Source organism: Archocentrus centrarchus, chromosome 6, assembly GCF_007364275.1.
Source record: "Archocentrus centrarchus isolate MPI-CPG fArcCen1 chromosome 6, fArcCen1, whole genome shotgun sequence".
NCBI classification, from domain to species: Eukaryota; Metazoa; Chordata; class Actinopteri; order Cichliformes; family Cichlidae; genus Archocentrus; species Archocentrus centrarchus.
The window spans coordinates 20,351,266-20,370,531 of NC_044351.1; the positions used below are offsets into that span (position 1 = coordinate 20,351,266).

Sequence of the window (19,266 nt, forward strand, 5' to 3'; positions counted from 1 at the left end):
ACATTCCTCACAGAATCTGGTCCATATTGACATGATAGCATCACACAGATGCTGCAGATGTTCTGGCTGCACATCCATGATGTGAGTCTCCTGTTCCACCACATAAAGGTGCTCTAGTGGATTGAGATCTGGTGACTGTGGAGGCCCTTTAAATACAGTGAACTCATTGTCATGTTCAAGAAACCAGTTTGATGTGATCTGAGCTTCGTGACATGGTGTCATTTGGCTGGAAGAAGATGGGTACACTAAATCTTAAAGGGATGGACATGGTCAACAACAGTACCCGGGTAGCCTGTGGTGTTTAAATAATGCTCAGTTAGGCTGAAAGTGTGCCAAGAAAATATCTGACAATATTACACCACCATCAGCCTGAAGCATTAACACAAGGCAGGATGGATCCATGCTTTCTTGCAAATTCTGAACTTACCATCTGAATGTTCCAGCAGAAATCGAGACTCACCAGACGAGGCAATGTTATTCCAGAATTTTGTCGTCCAGTTTTTTTTTTTTTTTTGTGGTAATTTAATTGTAGCCCATTTGCTTTGAGGTTCAGCATGTTCTGCATTCTCTTCTGCATACATTGGTTGTAACGAGTGGTTAATTTTGTTACTGCTGGCTTCCTATCAGCTCAAGGCCATCTGGCCATTCGCCTCTGACTTCCGGCATCAACAAGGCATTTTCACACACAAACACTCACTGGATAGTTTCTCTTTTTTGGACCATTTTCTGTAAACCCTAGACATGGCAGGCCATCTTGACCATGTCTGCATACCTAAATGCACTGAGTTTTGCCACGTGACTGGCTGATTAGATATCTGCGTTAAAGAGCAGCTGGACAAATCCAACAAAGTGCACAGTGAGTTTGTGTGTCTCCAACATTCAATTTATAGACAGCATATTAGGATGTTTTAATAGTGATTCTCTAAAAAATACAAACTTTATTTGCATAGTTTTGTTAATTTTTTAAGCACACCTTTCATTAATGCATACATAAATACATACAAACTATAAATTACTCGCAAACTTCAGCCAATGCCAAATGGAAAAAAAAAAAAAAATCTCTGAAATTGGTGCTGGATTTGGCTGATAAGCAGCTTATTCATTACTTGAATCTAAATTAGGTGAAACATTTTCAAACAGAAAACAGAAAAAGAAAATAGTGGACCTTAAAGTGACAGTCACCTAGACTAACATTTTACATTTTTAAACCAGTTAAAAGCCCTTATTTTTAACTACAGTGCCAAACAGCTGCTGCTACAAAATAGTCTAGCTTTGGATCTTCTGAAATAGAACAACTATGCAAGGATACAACATTAACTAGGTTTGCTCCCTTTTGAAATTAATCCAGCGTGTTGGACAAAACAGTCAAATCCAGTCATTCTAGAAACGTTCGAGTTCCTTAGTTATTCCTGGCTTGGGGTTTGGTGTAAAACAGGTGTTGCAAAATGTACATTGTTGTCTTCACCAGGTTAACCTCTGTCCAACATTACAGCTCCACCAACCTCTGAAACACACCTATCATGATTAACCCTTTTATCTGCATTTGATTTTTAATGTTTAACTCCACCCGTGTTATCACGGTGAGATCTTTAGCGTGGGCTGTGCAAGGGTGACAATCCCAACAAGCGAGGATATCAGACCACAGAATCCCATCACTCCTGCATTTGACTGATATAAACCAAGCTTATCTAAGGGCATGAAGAGATCAGAGATGTTTTTCACAAAATCCAAGGCAAGAGCCGGGTGTGATTTCAGGGTTTCCAAAAGCAGAAAGATAAAACCATCCAGCTGAGGGATGAGAACTTCAGCTACTTCAGGATTCTCAGTGAGATGCTGATCCATTTTCTGTTTAAAGTGTTTATCTCTTGACTTCTTTGTCATCAGCTGAAGAACTGCATAAACATCTCTGGTTAGGTGCATAACCAATGAAATAAAGTAGAAGCGAGAGGCATTTAAGCTCCAGCGTTCCTTGTCAATATTGCGGATGAGACCAACACTTTTGGCCCAAAGTACATTGTCACAGATAAAGTAGAGGGCACGGTTCATGTTGGCCACAGTAAGGCACAGGCGCAGCACTCGGTCTGAGAGTTGCACGGATCGCTTGGCAGCCTCAATGGAATTTGCTGCGTTTCCCAGTCTGAGCACTGACAAAAGGAGGAGATAAAAGGATATTAGAGCAGCAATCAATTTAATATGAAATGGCAGGTCAACATTTCACTGTAGCAGACAACAGATGGAAAAATACAGTCAAGCCACACAAAGACTGAACAACATCTTTTTATATTTGCCACTCAAAGATGTCAAGGTTTTCATTAACTGTGTTTACATATTGGAATCACGACAATTCGTCTCTTCAGTCTCACGTCAACAACTAAAACTTCTTAAATGCTCGGTTCTCAAAATAAATGTTTCCTTCATCCAGAAACAAAGACAGGCAAGCCAGACCTCGAGGCAGTAGAGTTCCTCAAAGAGATCATTAATTGGCGCACAAACAGAACCTGACCTTGACCGAGCTCAGCTGCAGCATTACAAGAGACACTGCTCTAAGGCACTGCTATATACTTCATTTCCATGCCAAGCTTGTTTCAGTTCAGACTTTTTCTGATTCATACTAAAGTAACCAAAAGTCAAGGTTCAAAATGTGTCAGATTTCACATGAAATTCTAAAGTAGACATATCCACAAGCTGTCTTAAATTTATTATTATTACAGCATTTAGATCCACAGTCAGCTGAGCAAAGTTTGCCAAGTCAAGAAAAAAATTACCCATTTGTACTTGGAAGAATTTCTGGCCTTGCTGATGAGACAGTGCAGTGCTCATAGATAAAATTAACAGACAGTTTGTTTGTGAGGAGATTACTGTTTGTTACTCAAGTCATTTGTTAAACAAAAGATGAGGCGTTTGTTTAATTTGAATAATTGTAAATTTTATAACTGCCTTTTTTGGTCTGCTGGTCAAATAAAAAAGACCCTCTTTGAATACATCACAGGCTTTCCACACTAACACGTGTAAGGTTGTGAACCATTTGTGTAATAGTACGATGGCGCTTGTTCACAGAAATTAATGCAATATCAGCCGCACAGTGGGTTTTCACTGCAGTCACTGAACGCCCCCTACCTCACTTCATAGCTACTCACATTTTCGTCCAGCACTCAAGCTGCTTTCCAGCCTTTTAAGTCTTGCCTCAAGGTCCTTTTTCTCACAGTTGTTTCGAATTAAATAAATGGACAGTGAACACGCATACTGAGCTGCCCTAAAATTAAAAAGAAGCAGATGGAGAAAAGTTAGAACGATACAAATTACCGGACTTGTCAGTGTTTGGTCAAGAGTCAGTCATGTGGTAACTTAGTTTCGCGTTTATATCAAGAAAATAAACATTTGTACGACCAGGTTACAAACACGATGAACAACTCACCTGAATATGCGGTCCCTTCCCTGACTCTGACTTGTGAATTTTACAAACGGGTCCATGCTGTTAAATCGAACAAGAACAGGTTGTTCTAGTTAGCTGGAGTGAAGTTTCCACCTCAGCGAACCTGTTAACACTCATTTCTCGCTACAGTCAGCACAGCAGCAGTCACTTTTCTTCAGCTTACACATTACCTTAAACTATGACTTATATAACGCTGGGAAGTAAAACTCGAGCAGGTAATCTTGATTTTCAAACTTCATCCACGTCCCACGTTTCCAGCAACCTAATCTCCCCTCCCTGATATCAATTCTTTGCAGCTGAGGAAAACGTATTTGTTTCACTACGGACGGCTTTGGAAACGGACCAAGAGCCGAACTAATTTTAGGGAGGGACCAGCGCGTTACTACCAGTTACTATGGTAACAGTGCATTTCGTATAAGAATAGAATGCCTTTATTTGTCATTATACGGAATGTACAATGAGATTGAAGGTCCTGTTTTAGTGCCACACTGTGGAAATTCACACATAAATATATAAAATAAAATATAATGTATAATAAATAAATAAATATATACATATAACCATGATGTACAGTGGGTGAGGAGACTTTTAGTTCAATGAAAAATGAAGATGAAAAGTTATTTTAATAAAACTCTATTCATTAGAAACACAGGGATGTAAACAATGTTTGATTACTGTCTGTGAATAAAAATGCCAGCAATTTCAAACTAAGATGGTCTTTTAAGATCTGCTTTAACTCATAATTTTTTATAAATAAATACATAAATGAAGGAAAAGAAAATTTACATTTCCCACAGTTAAAAGTCTCAAACAAACTAATTAATTAATAATAAAAAAAGGTCTTTCAGTTTGTAAACTTGGATGAACCTCAACACACTACTGATGCCACCAATCCAAAGACCCAATTGATTACTATGTAGTAATAGTTCATTTTTTTAAATCATAATATGGCAATTCCAAGCTAAATTCCCTTTGGAAACAGTAATGTGTTATTGATTGATTTACTTTATCAGACAGGTTCTATTTAAGTGATTTCTTGATTCAGCAGGTCTGGCAGTAATCAGGTCGAGGTATGAGTAGTGAAACTGAACTCAGCTTTCCAAAAGTGTAGTCAATCACAGTTAATTCGTGATTTAACAAGGAAGGCACTTACTTTTTCACACAGGGCCAAGTGGACTGCTGTTTCCTTTAATAAATGAAATCATTTAAAAAGTTTTTTTTCTGTTTACTTGGGTTATTTTTCTTTTTATTTGATGATCTGAAACATGTAAGTGTCTGGGGAAGAAATATTTCAGATGCATATTCTAACATTTGAGCAGTTAGTGACATGAGTTCACATAAGCTGAATGAATCCTGAAACCACATTCCACAGCTCACCTAGTCTTTAAAAGACTCAGTTCACATGGCAGGTGAGCCATTTTGAGTAGCCAGAAATTTTGAGCTGGGTTTGAGCTTCACGCAGAGCATCTTGACCTTGTCTGGATGCCCAGCCTGTAGCCTGTTTTCATTCCTAGGGCATCAAATACTGCTGTTTAGTCAAAGCCTCTGGTGTCTCACAGTTATGTACAAGGTTTCCTTTGGTGTTCTATGACACACCAGCTTGATGAGATTAGTCTCTTGATAGAAAATCTTCATATATCCTTGCTTCTAAAGGACCCTTGGCATTGCGTAAAGGTTATGAAGTTATGTGTAAGTTCAATAGGTCAGATCTGTATTCACTCCTCCTTTTTAACTTCTAACCAGTATCTAGACTCCAGGGGGTCCTGCCCTAATTCCTATCATCACTGGGATTCCATTCCGCTTTGATGGGCCATCGGAGTCTAATTGCCAAATAGCTTAACTGAATTCTGTATATCAATAAATAATGTCCAACTCTTCCTAATGATCTTTCCTTATTGAACTGTTTATTATGATTTTATCACAAACCAGAATGTTTTCCTAAACCTATCTAAGTGACTTTTAATGCCTAACCCAAACCAGTAAGAGTGAAAGTATAAAACCAATACAAACAAAACTAATGAGACACAAACTACAGTGTTACTGCTCCAACACTGCTCCAACCTCTAAATGTGAACATTCTCACTTTTAAAACACGACTATTATCTGCATAGGCGTAGGAACCGGGGGGGATGGAGGGGACACCCCCCCCCCAATATTGGAGACAGGTGCATTTGTCCCAACCAAAAATTACACAGCAGAGGAGAAAAATACTTGATTTTGAAATCTTTAACTTGCTTTTATTTTGAAGGCACAACATGTGCTCCCCCCCTTCCTCTGAACGGCTCTCAGTGTTTGGGAGGTGGGAGACAGCAGCAGGAGTCAGAAACTCTTGAATGAGGTAAAACAGTGCACTGGTAACAATTATCTGTGCATTGGTAACTATGCATTGGTAACATTTATGTGTGCACTGGTAACAATTATCTGTGCATTGGTAACTATGCATTGGTAACATTTATGTGTGCACTGGTAACAATTATCTATACATTTGTAACAATTATCTATGCACTGGTAATATTTGTGTATGCACTGATAACATTTATCTGTGCATTGATAACAATTATCTGTGCACTGGTAACATTTATTTGTGCATTGATAACAATTATCTGTGCACTGGTAACATTTATTTGTGCACTGGTAACATTTATTTGTGCATTGGTAACATTTATCTGTTCATTGGTAACAATTATCTGTGCACTGGTAACATTTATTTGTGCATTGGTAACAATTATCTATACATTTGTAACAATTATCTATGCATTGGTAATATTTGTGTATGCACTGATAACATTTATCTGTGCATTGATAACAATTATCTGTGCACTGGTAACATTTATCTGTGCATTGATAACAATTATCTGTGCACTGGTAACATTTATTTGTGCACTGGTAACATTTATCTGTGCACTGGTAACATTTATTTGTGCACTGGTAACATTTATTTGTGCACTGGTAACATTTATCTGTTCATTGGTAACAATTATCTGTGCACTGGTACAGTAACATTTATTTGTGCATTGGTAACAATTATCTGTGCACTGGTAACATTTATTTGTGCACGGGTAACATTTATTTGTGCACTGGTAACATTTATCTGTGCATTGGTAACAATTATCTGTGCACTGGTAACATTTATTTGTGCATTGGTAACAATTATCTGTGCATTGGTAACATTTATCTGTGCACTGGTAACATTTATTTGTGCACTGGTAACATTTATTTGTGCACTGGTAACATTTATCTGTGCACTGGTAATATTTATTTGTGCATTGGTAACAATTATCTGTGCACTGGTAACAATTATTTGTGCACTGGTAACATTTATCTGTGCATTGGTAACAATTATCTGTGCACTGGTAACATTTATTTGTGCATTGGTAACATTTATCTGTGCATTGGTAACAATTATCTGTGCATTGGTAACATTTATCTGTGCATTGGTAACATTTATTTGTGCATTGGTAACAATTATCTGTGCACTGGTAACATTTATTTGTGCATTGGTAACAATTATCTGTGCACTGGTAACAATTATTTGTGCATTGGTAACATTTATCTGTGCACTGGTAACAATTATTTGTGCATTGGTAACATTTATTTGTGCACTGGTAACAATTATCTGTGCACTGGTAACAATTATCTGTGCACTGGTAACATTTATTTGTGCACTGGTAACATTTATCTGTGCACTGGTAACAATTATCTGTGCACTGGTAACATTTATTTGTGCACTGGTAACATTTATCTGTGCATTAGTAACATTTATTTGTGCATTGGTAACATTTATCTGTGCATTGGTAACATTTATCTGTGCATTGGTAACATTTATTTGTGCACTGGTAACAATTATCTGTGCACTGGTAACAATTATCTGTGCACTGGTAACATTTATTTGTGCACTGGTAACATTTATCTGTGCATTAGTAACATTTATTTGTGCATTGGTAACATTTATCTGTGCATTGGTAACATTTATCTGTGCATTGGTAACATTTTGTCCCCTTAGAATTATAAGGTTCTATCTACGTCCTGACCAGTTTTGAGATATTGAGTTTTGGAATAAGTCTACGCATGGAATAAGTCTTGTTCACACATGATTATGAAACACACCCTATATGTATTCTAAATCAGTAATATCAAAATCCTATTAAATGTGCAAATGGGTTTTTTTTTTTTTTTTTTTTGAACAAGTATAATGCAGATAGAACCTTCTAATTCTAAAAACTCCTTTTCTGTTTGGAATTATAAGGTTCTATCTGCAAAATGTGATAACTACTACTGATTTTCAAGGAATGAAAAATAGTTAACTTATAGTAAGTTTTAAACCATAAAATTATAGATATAATAGAGTGTCCACAAGTATGGTTAAATTAAATTTAATGAATTCTGTGACATTTTTTAAAATTTCTTCTTTCATAGCAAACTGTTTTTACGGACACATTTCCCTTCCCTTTTCTAGAAGAAGATGATGCTTGACAAAGTTTTATCTTTGAATGTTTCAATGCTACAACATCTTCATCCATCCATTCTCTTCTGCTTATTCTGTTCAGGGTCGTGAGGGGGGGGGGGAGGGGGGGGGGTCTGGAGCCTATCACAGCTGACATAGGGTGAGAAGCACAGTAGATCCTGTATAGGTCGCCAGCCTGTCGCAGGGCTAACACAGAGAGACAGACAACCATTCACACCTATGGGCAATTTAGAGTGACCAATTAACCTAACCCCAGTAACTGCGTGTGATAGGTTCAGATCATTTTAAAAACTCAGAGAACAAACACACAACTCTTTTGAACTTGCGCAAGGAGGAGAGATCCGTTCCTTGAACTCAGCTCGCGGCTGAGCGGAAGTTATCTGTCCTGGCGAACTGCTTCCTGCGCAGCGCTTTTATTCGGATTTTCACAATAAGATCACGTGGGTTACATCAAACACAGTTTACAGCATGTAATAAACAACATTCTTGGCTTTTTCCTTACCATATATGGTCGTAAGCATACTGTGACATGTGCGCATGTAACATGGCGTATACGAGACACGTATCCTATATGTGTTCTCTGCAGGCTGAGAGCAGCCTGCAGGTAACTACAACTTCCTTTGTAAAAAATGTCACCACGTGTTCCCATTTCAAACATAAAAACAACAGTATCATATGTACATAGAACAACTTATAGAAAATATACAAACAGAAGATATGATAATTTATAATAAACAGAATGGAATTTATACCATAACTCCAACAGCGTGGCTTTGGACTGTGGGAGGAAACCCACACAGACACGGGGAAAACATGCAAACTCCACACAGAGAGACCCGGGCCAAGGTGAACTGAACCCAGACCTAGATGTCAATCTAGCTGTGAGGCAGTAGTCTTAACCACCATGCCGCCTTGCTGCACAACATCTATTAGCCTACACAATTTTAAAATTGTACAATTTTAAAAATTGTACAAAAAAATAAAACTTTTCATTAAACTCATGTTGGCAGACTGAGCCCTCTTTTTTCCCATCCTTTATTTTTCCAAAGTTTTCTTAAGATAACTCAACATATAATTATATGAAAACCAACAACTAAAAATAAAATTTATAATAAATAAATAGAACAAAATAAACATTTGATATAAATTTAGGAGGCATATACTTTGACATATAAACAAACTCAAATTTCAATAAAATTTGTACAGAGAGTCAAACATATTCTGGATAATTTCCCACAATGTTTTTTTTTTCCCATTTAGCCTAGATCTTTTTAAATTTTACAAGCTGCAGTCTACCTGAAAAAAGCATTCTTTAAAATTCTGAATAAACATTTAGATTCTGAGTCCATGTCCACTGAGTACAAAAATCCAAATAAAAACTCATCCCGCTTAAAAGGTAGATTTTTTAAACTTGGATCTTTAATTAAAATCATTCTGCTATAAAAAATGTCACTGACAATGAACTGCTTTCTTTTGGTTGTATTTATTCAGGAAAAATGTAACAATTTCTTTGCTGTCCCTTTTCTGGTGTTTTTTTCTTTTACTTGCTCTTCTGGAGTTTGATGACAGAAATAAAAATAGACAGAGCTCATTAGTATGGTACCACTGCTAGGTCATAGAATATATTAAAATCTGAAGTCATTCTTTAATCAATAATATTTTATACGTGAGGTAACTTATATTATGACCTTTGACTATTCTCAATATTACCAACTACATTGTTTGTTTTTTTATGTTAGCACTGACCAAAAACAACAATACAAAACTAGTGTTAGCTCGCTAGCTTCGTAGCTAACAGTCCAAAGAAACAGCTCAGCACAATCTAAAAAAAAAGAAATCAAAAGTTAAGAATTTTCCTGCCATTAGTACTTCTGTCTGTTGTCAACTCATTTTTGAAATCCTCAAGCTTTAGATGTCTTGTAAACAGCCTCAGTTTACCATGAAACATTTTCTCTAGCAACTCCTCTGCTCCTTTGCTTGACATTGGGCACCAACATTACAAAAAAGAAGCAGCCTGATTGGCTCTCTTGTGAACATTTCAAGTGCCTATTGGTTCACAGATAGAACCTTATAGTACCAAGTTAAAGCTTGATTTTGCAGATGGAACCTTATTATTTTGTGAATAAAACGCCCAAAAATATATATATTTGAAAAAAATCTCTTACATATTGTTCATAAGTGGTCAGCAAATAAGTATATGACAATAACTCAGTTTCGTCAAAAATGTCAGAACCTTATAATTCTAAGGGGGCAATTTATCTGTGTATTGGTAACATTTCTCTGTGCATTGGTATCATTTATCTGTGCACTGTGCACTGGTAACATTTATCTGTGCACTGGTAACAATTATCTGTGAATTGGTAACATTTATTTGTGCACTGGTAACATTTATCTGTTCATTGGTAACATTTGTGCATTGGTAAGTATGCACTTGTAACATTTATCTGTGCATTGGTAACAATTATCTGTGCATTGGTAACATTATCTGTGCACTGGTAACATTTATCTGTGCATTGGTAATATTTATCTGTGAATTGGTAACATTTATTTGTGCACTGGTAACATTTATCTGTTCATTGGTAACATTTGTGCATTGGTAAGTATGCACTTGTAACATTTATCTGTGCATTGGTAACATTTATCTGTGCATTGGTAACATTATCTGTGCACTGGTAACATTTATCTGTGCACTGGTAACATTTATGTGTGCATTGGTAACATTTATCTGTGCACTGGTAACATTTATGTGTACACTGGTAACATTTATTTGTGCACTGGTAACATTTATCTGTGCATTGGAAACTATGCACTGGTAACAGTTATCTATGCACTGGTAACATTTATCTGTGATCAAGCCAGTTTGCCCACGTCCTACAATTATAAAACATATACATATGTAAATTATACATGCAATCATATAAGTGTACACAACACTATTTTTCCAAGAAACATTTGAAAAATAAGAAAGTAAAAGATCAAATAGCATTTTTTTAATGCTTTTCTCAGAGTATTTATGGATCTGTCAGGTTTCCGATATGTGTCCCCCTCAATAGGAAACTCATTCCTACGCCCCTGGTTATCTGTCTGTGCTGCAGACAGTAATGGCGGCAGATTCTGCTACAGTAGGTGGTTGGCTTGATATTTCATTTAAGAAGAAGCTAGCAATAGCTGGTGAGTATATATGGACAACAATAATTGTGCAAATTGCATTTTGGTTGTGTGATTGTCAGCTGTATTTGTGTCTCTTCCGTTGCAGTGAAGTTAGTTGAACCCTCAGGTTCAATAAAGTTGTTGGAAAACTAGAACCTATGCATACATGTTTGGCTGTCCAATTTAGCTGTTAGACTACCATCTCTGAGAAATCTTGTTCTTCTTTATTAGTGTGCAGGAAATTGTGCAAAAATATGCATGAATATCTGTAGTAACTGCTGCAGCATTGACAAAAGGTCATCAGAAGGTAAAGGTTGTATTTATATTGCAAATCTTTCAGATTCCAAGTGCAATAAGTGAATTAAAAAAATAAGCACAATTAAGTGAAGTGACAACAATCCTAGCACAAAAAAATTATACATCAAATTTACACTGCATCCTATTTTACGAAATTATTTTTTTGATTGTGAACTCTTCCAAAATGTTGGAGAGTAGTGTCTCACATACTGAAAAGGCAGATCGTGGCACTGAGAGAGCCCTTACCTACGGGTAAGTGCCGTGAGGACTTGAAAGATATACTGCAACCCTGAGACTGTTCAGTAAAAACACTTGCCATCATACTAATGTTTAGTTTAGTTCCAGCTGGAATTATTTTTTCCTCTGCTGTGCAACTGCTCGACACAGTACATGTCAGTTATGTATCGACTGTCTGTGTGTGTGTGTGTGTGTGTGTGTGTGTGTGTGTGTGTGTGTGTGTGTGTGTGTGTGTGTGTGTGTGTGTGTGTGTGTGTGTGAGTGGTGCTTGTGGTCTAATAATTCCTCCCTGTTCAGCAGAGGGCCACCCATCAGATAAGACCAAGAAAATATGAACATACTTCTGAAAAACTGTTTCAGTACAATCACAGTCGACTAAAAAGTACATCTCTGTTTGCTGGCAAAGAAGCAGCTCTGTGATCTGTTTTCCTTCTTCATTTTGGGGAAATAATTGTACACTTCTATTTGGTACTCTATATTACACTTGTCCTTCAATTGTAATCGTCTGTTTTTTTTTATCATAATATGTGCACATGGGGGTGGCTGTGGCTTAGGAGGTAGTGCAGGTCATCCACCAGGTTGGTGGTTGGATCGCTAATGTGTTAGGAATGAAAGGATGCCACATTATTTGATGAAAATGAACCTACAGAGGACTGAATTTAAAGACACTCCAAAAATCAAAGTGAAAAAAATAATGTGGCAGGCTAGTCCATTTTGCTGAAATTTCATTGCAGCAACTCAAAATGGTACTCAGTAGTTTGTTTTGCCCCCACATGCTCGCATGCATGCCTGGCAACATCAGGGCCTAATGAGACACTGAATTGTGTCCTGGGGGATATCCTCCCAGATTCATTAGGAGCACTGAACTCCTGGACAGTCTGAGGTGAAACCTGGCAGTGTTACATGGACTGAAACATAAAGTCTGTTGGATTTAGGTCAGGCAAGTGTGGGGGCCAGTCAGTGGCATCAGTTCCTTCATCCTCCAGGAACTGTCTGTATACTTTCGTTACATGAGGCTCGACATTATCATGCAGCTGGAGGAACCCGGGTCCCTCCATGGATGTGCCTCCCCAGACCATCATTTACCCACCACCATCATGCTGAATGAAGTTACATGCAGCATAACATTCTCCAGACCCTTTCATGTCTATCACATGCTCAGGGTGAACCTGGTTTCATCTGCGAAAATCACAGGGCACCAGGGAGACACAGCAAACTTTCTGGCAATATTGATGCACCTGTAAAAAGATTCCTGTTTTGGGGGCGTTGTCTCATTGTTGCCCCTCTAGTGCTCCTGTTGTTAATTTCATTACACAAAAGCAGCTGAAACTGATTAACAAACCCCTGTGCTACTTAACTGACCAGATCAATTTTGCAGATGTTTATTTGACTGGATCCCTTAAAACAGACTGAAACAGGCAGCAGTCACTGTGGGGAAAACACTGGTAAAAGACATGAACTTTCAGCCAAGATATGAACACCACTAATCCAAAGATGCCAAACTCTGCCTTCCACTTATTCTGATCTCCAACAGTACCCTACACCTGCAACAGACTGCATAGGTAAACAACAGGTGGACTGACAGAGATTGTTTTTTAAATTATTAAAATATTAAGAAATTCGGAGGTGTATGAAAGTCAAGGATGGGATTTCTTTGTGAAAGCTTAGTAAGGACTTAATAGAATACTGAAGTAATATTGTGGGGTGCTGAAATATTACCAGCAATGTCAAGTGTTTGTCCAAAGCCAGTGTGTCAATTATAGTATAAGCTTTCTGAAAAGCCACATTTCAATTCCAGTGTTATGAACGTGTATGAAAGTCGGGGTCAGATGTAGGATTTCAGATCCCCTAAGCTCTTTGTAAATAAGGTCACTCTGTACTGCAAATATCAGCTGGACCCATTTACATGGGAGTGAAGTTGCATGGCAGTGGTGACGGTCTGAGGCGGAACAAGTTAACAATGAAATCTTTTTAATGTGTGATACTTTTGGAAGAATATTTTCTTATGCAATATGCGTTTAATTATAATCGCGGCAAATTACTTTAACACATGAAAACTCGATTACTCACACTTCATTCTTCCTGATAGGAAGGTTTTGTAGAAGATGAAATAAGACTAAAAAGTCTTTGTATGAGCTAATGATACTTCCAGTGAAATCAGTGAAGGGAAAAATTAATTGGCAACAACAGATTTTCCAGCATTTAGGAGGAAGAAGAGAAACAAACCTGGTGATGAAGAATATCAGACAAGAATTATTCTAATTATTAAACCAAAGGGTTAATAATGTTGTTTTGTCAGAAACCCTTTTTTTCAAGTCCATTTCAGTTAAGTCTGACTCTTAAATAACTGTTTCTGCTTGAATCAGCTGCTATAAATTACATGACATTGCAATAATTTGACAAAACAAATGATTGGAAAGCTAACTGATTTCATATTCCTACCACATATACCAGTATTTACTGCACCTATAGACTCAGAGAACAATAAAGCACAAATGCTTTAAAAAAATATATAAAATAAAATATGTATTTGAGTGTATGTTTGTTGATTCAGTATGAGCCCCCATGTGGTTTTCTCTTATTTAAATTGCTGGTTGCTTTGATGTTGTTAATTTTTCTGTTTCCTTTGTTCCCCACTGAGCCAACTCTCACATCCAGGTGTATTTATTTGAACCTGTGTAGCCTCTAATTCAAATTGTGTCTTTAATTTCCCTAGGTGGCGTTGTCACAACTGATTAAGATGAACCCTGACCGCATCAACACATGTGAGAAAATCCCAGTAAATCAGCAGTTTTTGAAATACTCAAAAGTTGTCTGGCACCAACAGCCATGCCACGTTCAAAATCATAAATCATCTTTCCTCCTCATTCTGATCCTCAGTTTAAACTTCAGCAGATCATTTTGATCATCTCTACGTGCCTAAATGCACTGAGTTGCTGCCATGTGATTGGCTGATTAGACACTTCTATCAACAAACAATTGAACAGGTATACCTGATGAAGTGGTTGGGGAGTGTATATTAAGATATTTTTCTGAGTTTTTTTTTTTCTTTTAGTGTGTGAGACCAAAAGCAAGAAACAATCAATAGAACAGACCAACAAGAAAAAACACAAATACAACACATTTTCAAACAGTGATGCATTTATAGCCCTGCCATGCAGACTGAGAGGGCAAATGGAAAAAAAGGGATGTGAAAACAATTTTTAAAGTGTCAGTGATGAGAGTAGATAGATTACAGTGTGGGAGACTGGTCTGAGATCTAGGGGCTACAGCCTCAAGCATGCAACATCTCCCTAGAAGAGCTAAAGGGTTTCTTTTAGAGGAGCTGAGGGGTTTTGGGGTTGAGCGTAGGAGTTTAGAGATCCAAGTAGGTGGCAGCCCATTCAAAGCAAGCAGGAGAAATGTAAAGACAATATCTGGGCTTATATATGCTCTGTAGCCAACCCAAAGCCTACCAGCTTTATAAGTTGCACAAAGTTTTACTCTTGGAGTTTCTGAGAGAGAGATTTGTCAGCGGCTCTCCATCTTTCTGAGTAAATCCTTTAAGAACCACTTTTATTACTTGCTGTGTATGCACAGCCAGAGCACAGAAGAGCCACCTCAACGGGACAAGACTCAGCTGTACATCTGTATCTGAAGGACAAAGGGCACTCTTTTGAGTACGCCAGCGTTCACATTTTGGACCATGAAGAAAGTTTTTGAAAGTTTGAAAGAGGAGTAAAAGAAGTCATCTGTGAATAGCCGTCACTAAACAGAGGAGGTGGACTACATCACCATTCTTTTTACAAAAATAGCAATTTTATGACATAACCAAAGACTCATCATGTCTGCTTTTGCCTGCCTCAGTAACTAATTTTATTAAACGACTGCAGTTCAGCGCACACACTTTATGTACTGAAGTGATAATTGTGATTGTAATTAATATGTGATTCATACTGTGTAACAGCTCACTGAAACGATTCATTTTTATTTAATAAACTTGTGTTATCTATAAACACAAAATGATTTTCTTTCATAAAAAGGCTCAACAAGATTCATTGTAATTCAGCTCAAGAATCCTTATAAATCACCACCTCTGAGTGAGAGCAGCTTCACATGCAGGGATCAGACAGAGCACAGAGTCCAAAATCCAAGTTTTATAAACAAAGTAAAGCTTGGTCATGCACAAACATGCAGATAGGGAGCAGGCAAAGGGGTAGATCCAAAAACAAGCAATGCACAAAGACTAGCAAGGCATGAAAAGAAGGGGCAGAGATCACACACTCGAAACATACAGGAAAAACATAAGGAAGGAGAAAATGCTCCACTGCTTTGAGGGCAAAGACATGCTGAAAATAAGGCAATGCAAAAGCAATAACAGGAGGAACAATACATAATGCATTAAAAACAAGGATAAAAAAAAAAATAAGACATTAATTATTGTGCACCCAAATCTTCACATGCAATAATCACTATATTCCCTGAAAATTGACATCATACATTAAAGGTTAATCTATGATTTTCAAATGCAGACTGCTGCTTATTCTCTTTTCCTTAAGAAAAAAATATGTTGAATAAGCTCAGGAGCTCAACATCTTTTGAAAGGAATACCTGAATTAACAATGCAGCCACAAATCAGATGGTGGAGCAGGGCTGCTGTTTCAGTCCCCTCGCCTTTCATTTGCTGAAGTGTCCTTGGGAAAGTTACTCCAAGGTACTCCTGACAGCAAAAAGCATCTTGCATGGCATTGTTGTGTGAGCTGTGGCTGTGGGCGGATGTGAAACATAATCTAAAGTGCTTTGCTTTGTAGGGCTCCAAAGGTCGGAAGGGCGTTGTGCAAGTGCAAACCATTTATATGCAGGTCTTGTCCTGATGCTTTTCAGCCAAGCACACCTAATCCTAGTAGTAGAATTAATCTTATCATCTGTTTTAAAAAAAAATCCCGCTCTAGATGATTTTCTGCACGTCAGTATAGAAACCCAAGGAGACGTCAGAACCTCTGGGTTTGAATTTGGCTAGTATCTAAAAGAACAGGCCTTGGACACCGTATTGATGTCATGTTGTTCCTTTCATATCTTTTGATAAGCACTGCCTTTTTTTAAAAAAAATTGAAGTATAAAATTGTGGTTTATTCACTGGGCTGCATGGCTAAACTGAAAGGAGGACTGAATAATGTAAAAGTGATGAAAAAGACAGTAGAGTCAAAAGCACTGCAGTTTTTGGCACTTGGCACTGAAACCAAGTTAAGACATCTGCCAGAGTGGCTGCTGCTGTTGTTTTTGTTTGTTTCATTTTGTTTAGTTTTTTCTGTGCACACAAATTAATAGTTGCTTAAATCTGTAGAAAATAAGAAAAGTGTTGATTTCTAATAACAGTTGTTCTGGATGCATATTTATCTCATAAATAAAGACAAAACAAAGAACGAACATTAGGAGAAGTTATTCCGGGTGTGATCTCATGACCTCTAATACTTTACATAAAACCCTTCAACTACACACTTGACATTTATTTATTAAATTAGATAGAAAAGCAAGAGGGGACTGTTTTAAAACTTTATCAGTTGAGACAACTCACTCTGGGGTTTTTAATCAAAACCTCAGCCATGCGCACTGTCTGCCTGCACCGAACAGCATTGCAGAGTGAGTCTTCAAGGCTGGGTGACTATCGAGGTGTAAAATACTAAAATCCTCGGTCTAAAATCCCACAGGATGGAGCATTTAGAAGTGAGTGAAGAGCCGGACCAAGACATAAGAAGACTTTCTGGTCATGCTGTTGCTATGGTGTTGCTGTGCTATACTTAGCACCAGGACACATTCATTAGTCTACCGGCATACATTTAAAACGATATGAAGTGGTATTTGTACACAGCAACTATTGGGGCATTAATAAAATTGTCATCTGAGCACACTGATGAGTTTTTGAATTTAAATATAACCATTAACCTTCACAGCATTCAGCCACAGTCTGGGGTTTCTGACTCACACATTTGACATCTCTTAACTGACTGCAGGTTTTCTGTTCGCTGAATTCGTATTTCCAACAGATTGTACACTACATAACAGGAAATTACTTTCAAAGACACAAATAATGACATTTAATATTATATTTGAATTCTTTATCTTCACTTTGTTATGCTTTCATAATGTAGACAAGCTGTCAACACTAAAGGGTTCAGCTTCACTTCAGCCATTCTGCGTTGGCATCTCATTTTCAATCATTTGAATAAAGAAGATTGAATGTAGCAAAAAAAAAAAAAAAAAATTATTATGAATGACCTTGTTTGATATTCATGAAGAAATTTGTTTCTTTTTTAATTATATGAATTATTTTTTTGTTTCATTTAATACCAGTACTTCTGTTCCATTCCCACACTGTGAATCTCTCCCATGACTGTGCAAAAGTACCATCCACCATTTGCTTCATTAGCAGTGTGTGTCTTTCTAATGTCTTCATGTTCATCCTTGGAATTGTTTCCAAGTTTGTCAATTATTTTTTGACAGAATGTCATTGATTTTTTGAATGTAGGTCCGTGTGCATTAAAACACCAAGACACTCGATATCTACTGTATCCCTCTGCGCTCAAACAGCAGAGAGATCACCCAGATGAAACTCTAACTCTTGTCTGAGTTGCACCCAGAAACACAGGAGTCTGGCCCTAAGTCACTGTAGACAGAAAAAAGAAGGAATGTTATACTTTTTTTTTCTGTTTTATTATTTTTTTCTTTTATTTATGGTTGATATCAATTTGGAGACATGGAATAGAGTGTTTAGAGGAGGACCCAAAGGACATGAAGGCAGGCAATGTAAACAAAAGCAATCAAGTCCATAAAATAAGAATCCAACAGTTCATAGGAATCAGAAAAAAAACACAGGAAGCAAATAAGTAGCACCCTGGGAAGTACAGAGATTTATAAACACTGGACTGATTAGGGAAGTGGAGACATGTGGCACAGGTGAAAGGGATCACATGGGTGAAAACAATCAGGAAGCAAAACTACCACAAGGCAGGAATTCACAACTAACACTACAAACATGCATGTGATACTAAAAACTAGAAAAGAAACAGAACTCAAATACTAGCATAAAACTAAACCTCATCAAACTGAATTTCAAATAACAATGGAAACACAAACCAAAACACAGGATCGCTAAAGCTGGTGCGCCACACAGAGGTGTGTTTTTCTATTACTGCATTGTGAGAACAGGCTGCTTCACTGAGGGGACTGTCTGTAGTGGAGGAACAACAGAAGTTGGAAAATAATCATGGAATTTTACAAATAGAGAGATCCTTGATGAAGCATGGATTAATGAATGTATTGTTGTTTCACTTCTCAAGTCAAAATACACCGAAGTTGTGTGCTGCTCATTTTAAATGTACATCCTGCATCCTTCACAGATAACGAACATCTTGACTTTCTGACCAAACCAGGAAGTGCAACAATGATTTGAAGGGTTTGTGAAACACTTGTAAGTTTTGATGCAAGCATGCTAAACCATTTTTTTCACCTTATAAGTAACACTTGCATTCCTGGGACAAGATAAAAGATTGTGAACTTGGTCCAAGCACAATCAACTAGAAAGCTGTTACATTACTGAAAATTTCCAAGTGCAGTTTCATATAGGACAGTTAAGATACCAGAAAGCTGATATGTGTGTCTGCTGAGGCAGTCATCAGTTTGATTTCTGTGATTTTTGCAACCATGT

At 37.3% G+C, this 19,266-nt stretch overlaps 1 protein-coding gene across 2 annotated transcripts; it reads right to left on the reverse strand.

Moving 5' to 3' along the window:
• Positions 1-972: 972 nt before the first annotated feature.
• pex11a (peroxisomal biogenesis factor 11 alpha) lies at positions 973-16,264 on the reverse strand. 2 transcript variants are annotated; one of them, XM_030731966.1, is made up of 4 exons: positions 16,173-16,264; positions 3,416-3,472; positions 3,138-3,253; positions 973-2,144 (listed from the first exon to the last, which is right to left on the reverse strand). In XM_030731966.1, exons 2-4 carry the CDS (start codon positions 3,469-3,471, stop codon positions 1,576-1,578), a joined length of 741 nt encoding a protein of 246 aa, XP_030587826.1. In that variant the 5' UTR covers position 3,472; positions 16,173-16,264; the 3' UTR covers positions 973-1,575. The 2 variants fall into 2 exon arrangements, with proteins under 2 accessions (XP_030587826.1, XP_030587825.1); XM_030731965.1 differs by lacking the exon at positions 16,173-16,264 and adding an exon at positions 3,604-3,741.
• Between the last annotated feature and the right edge of the window lie 3,002 nt (positions 16,265-19,266).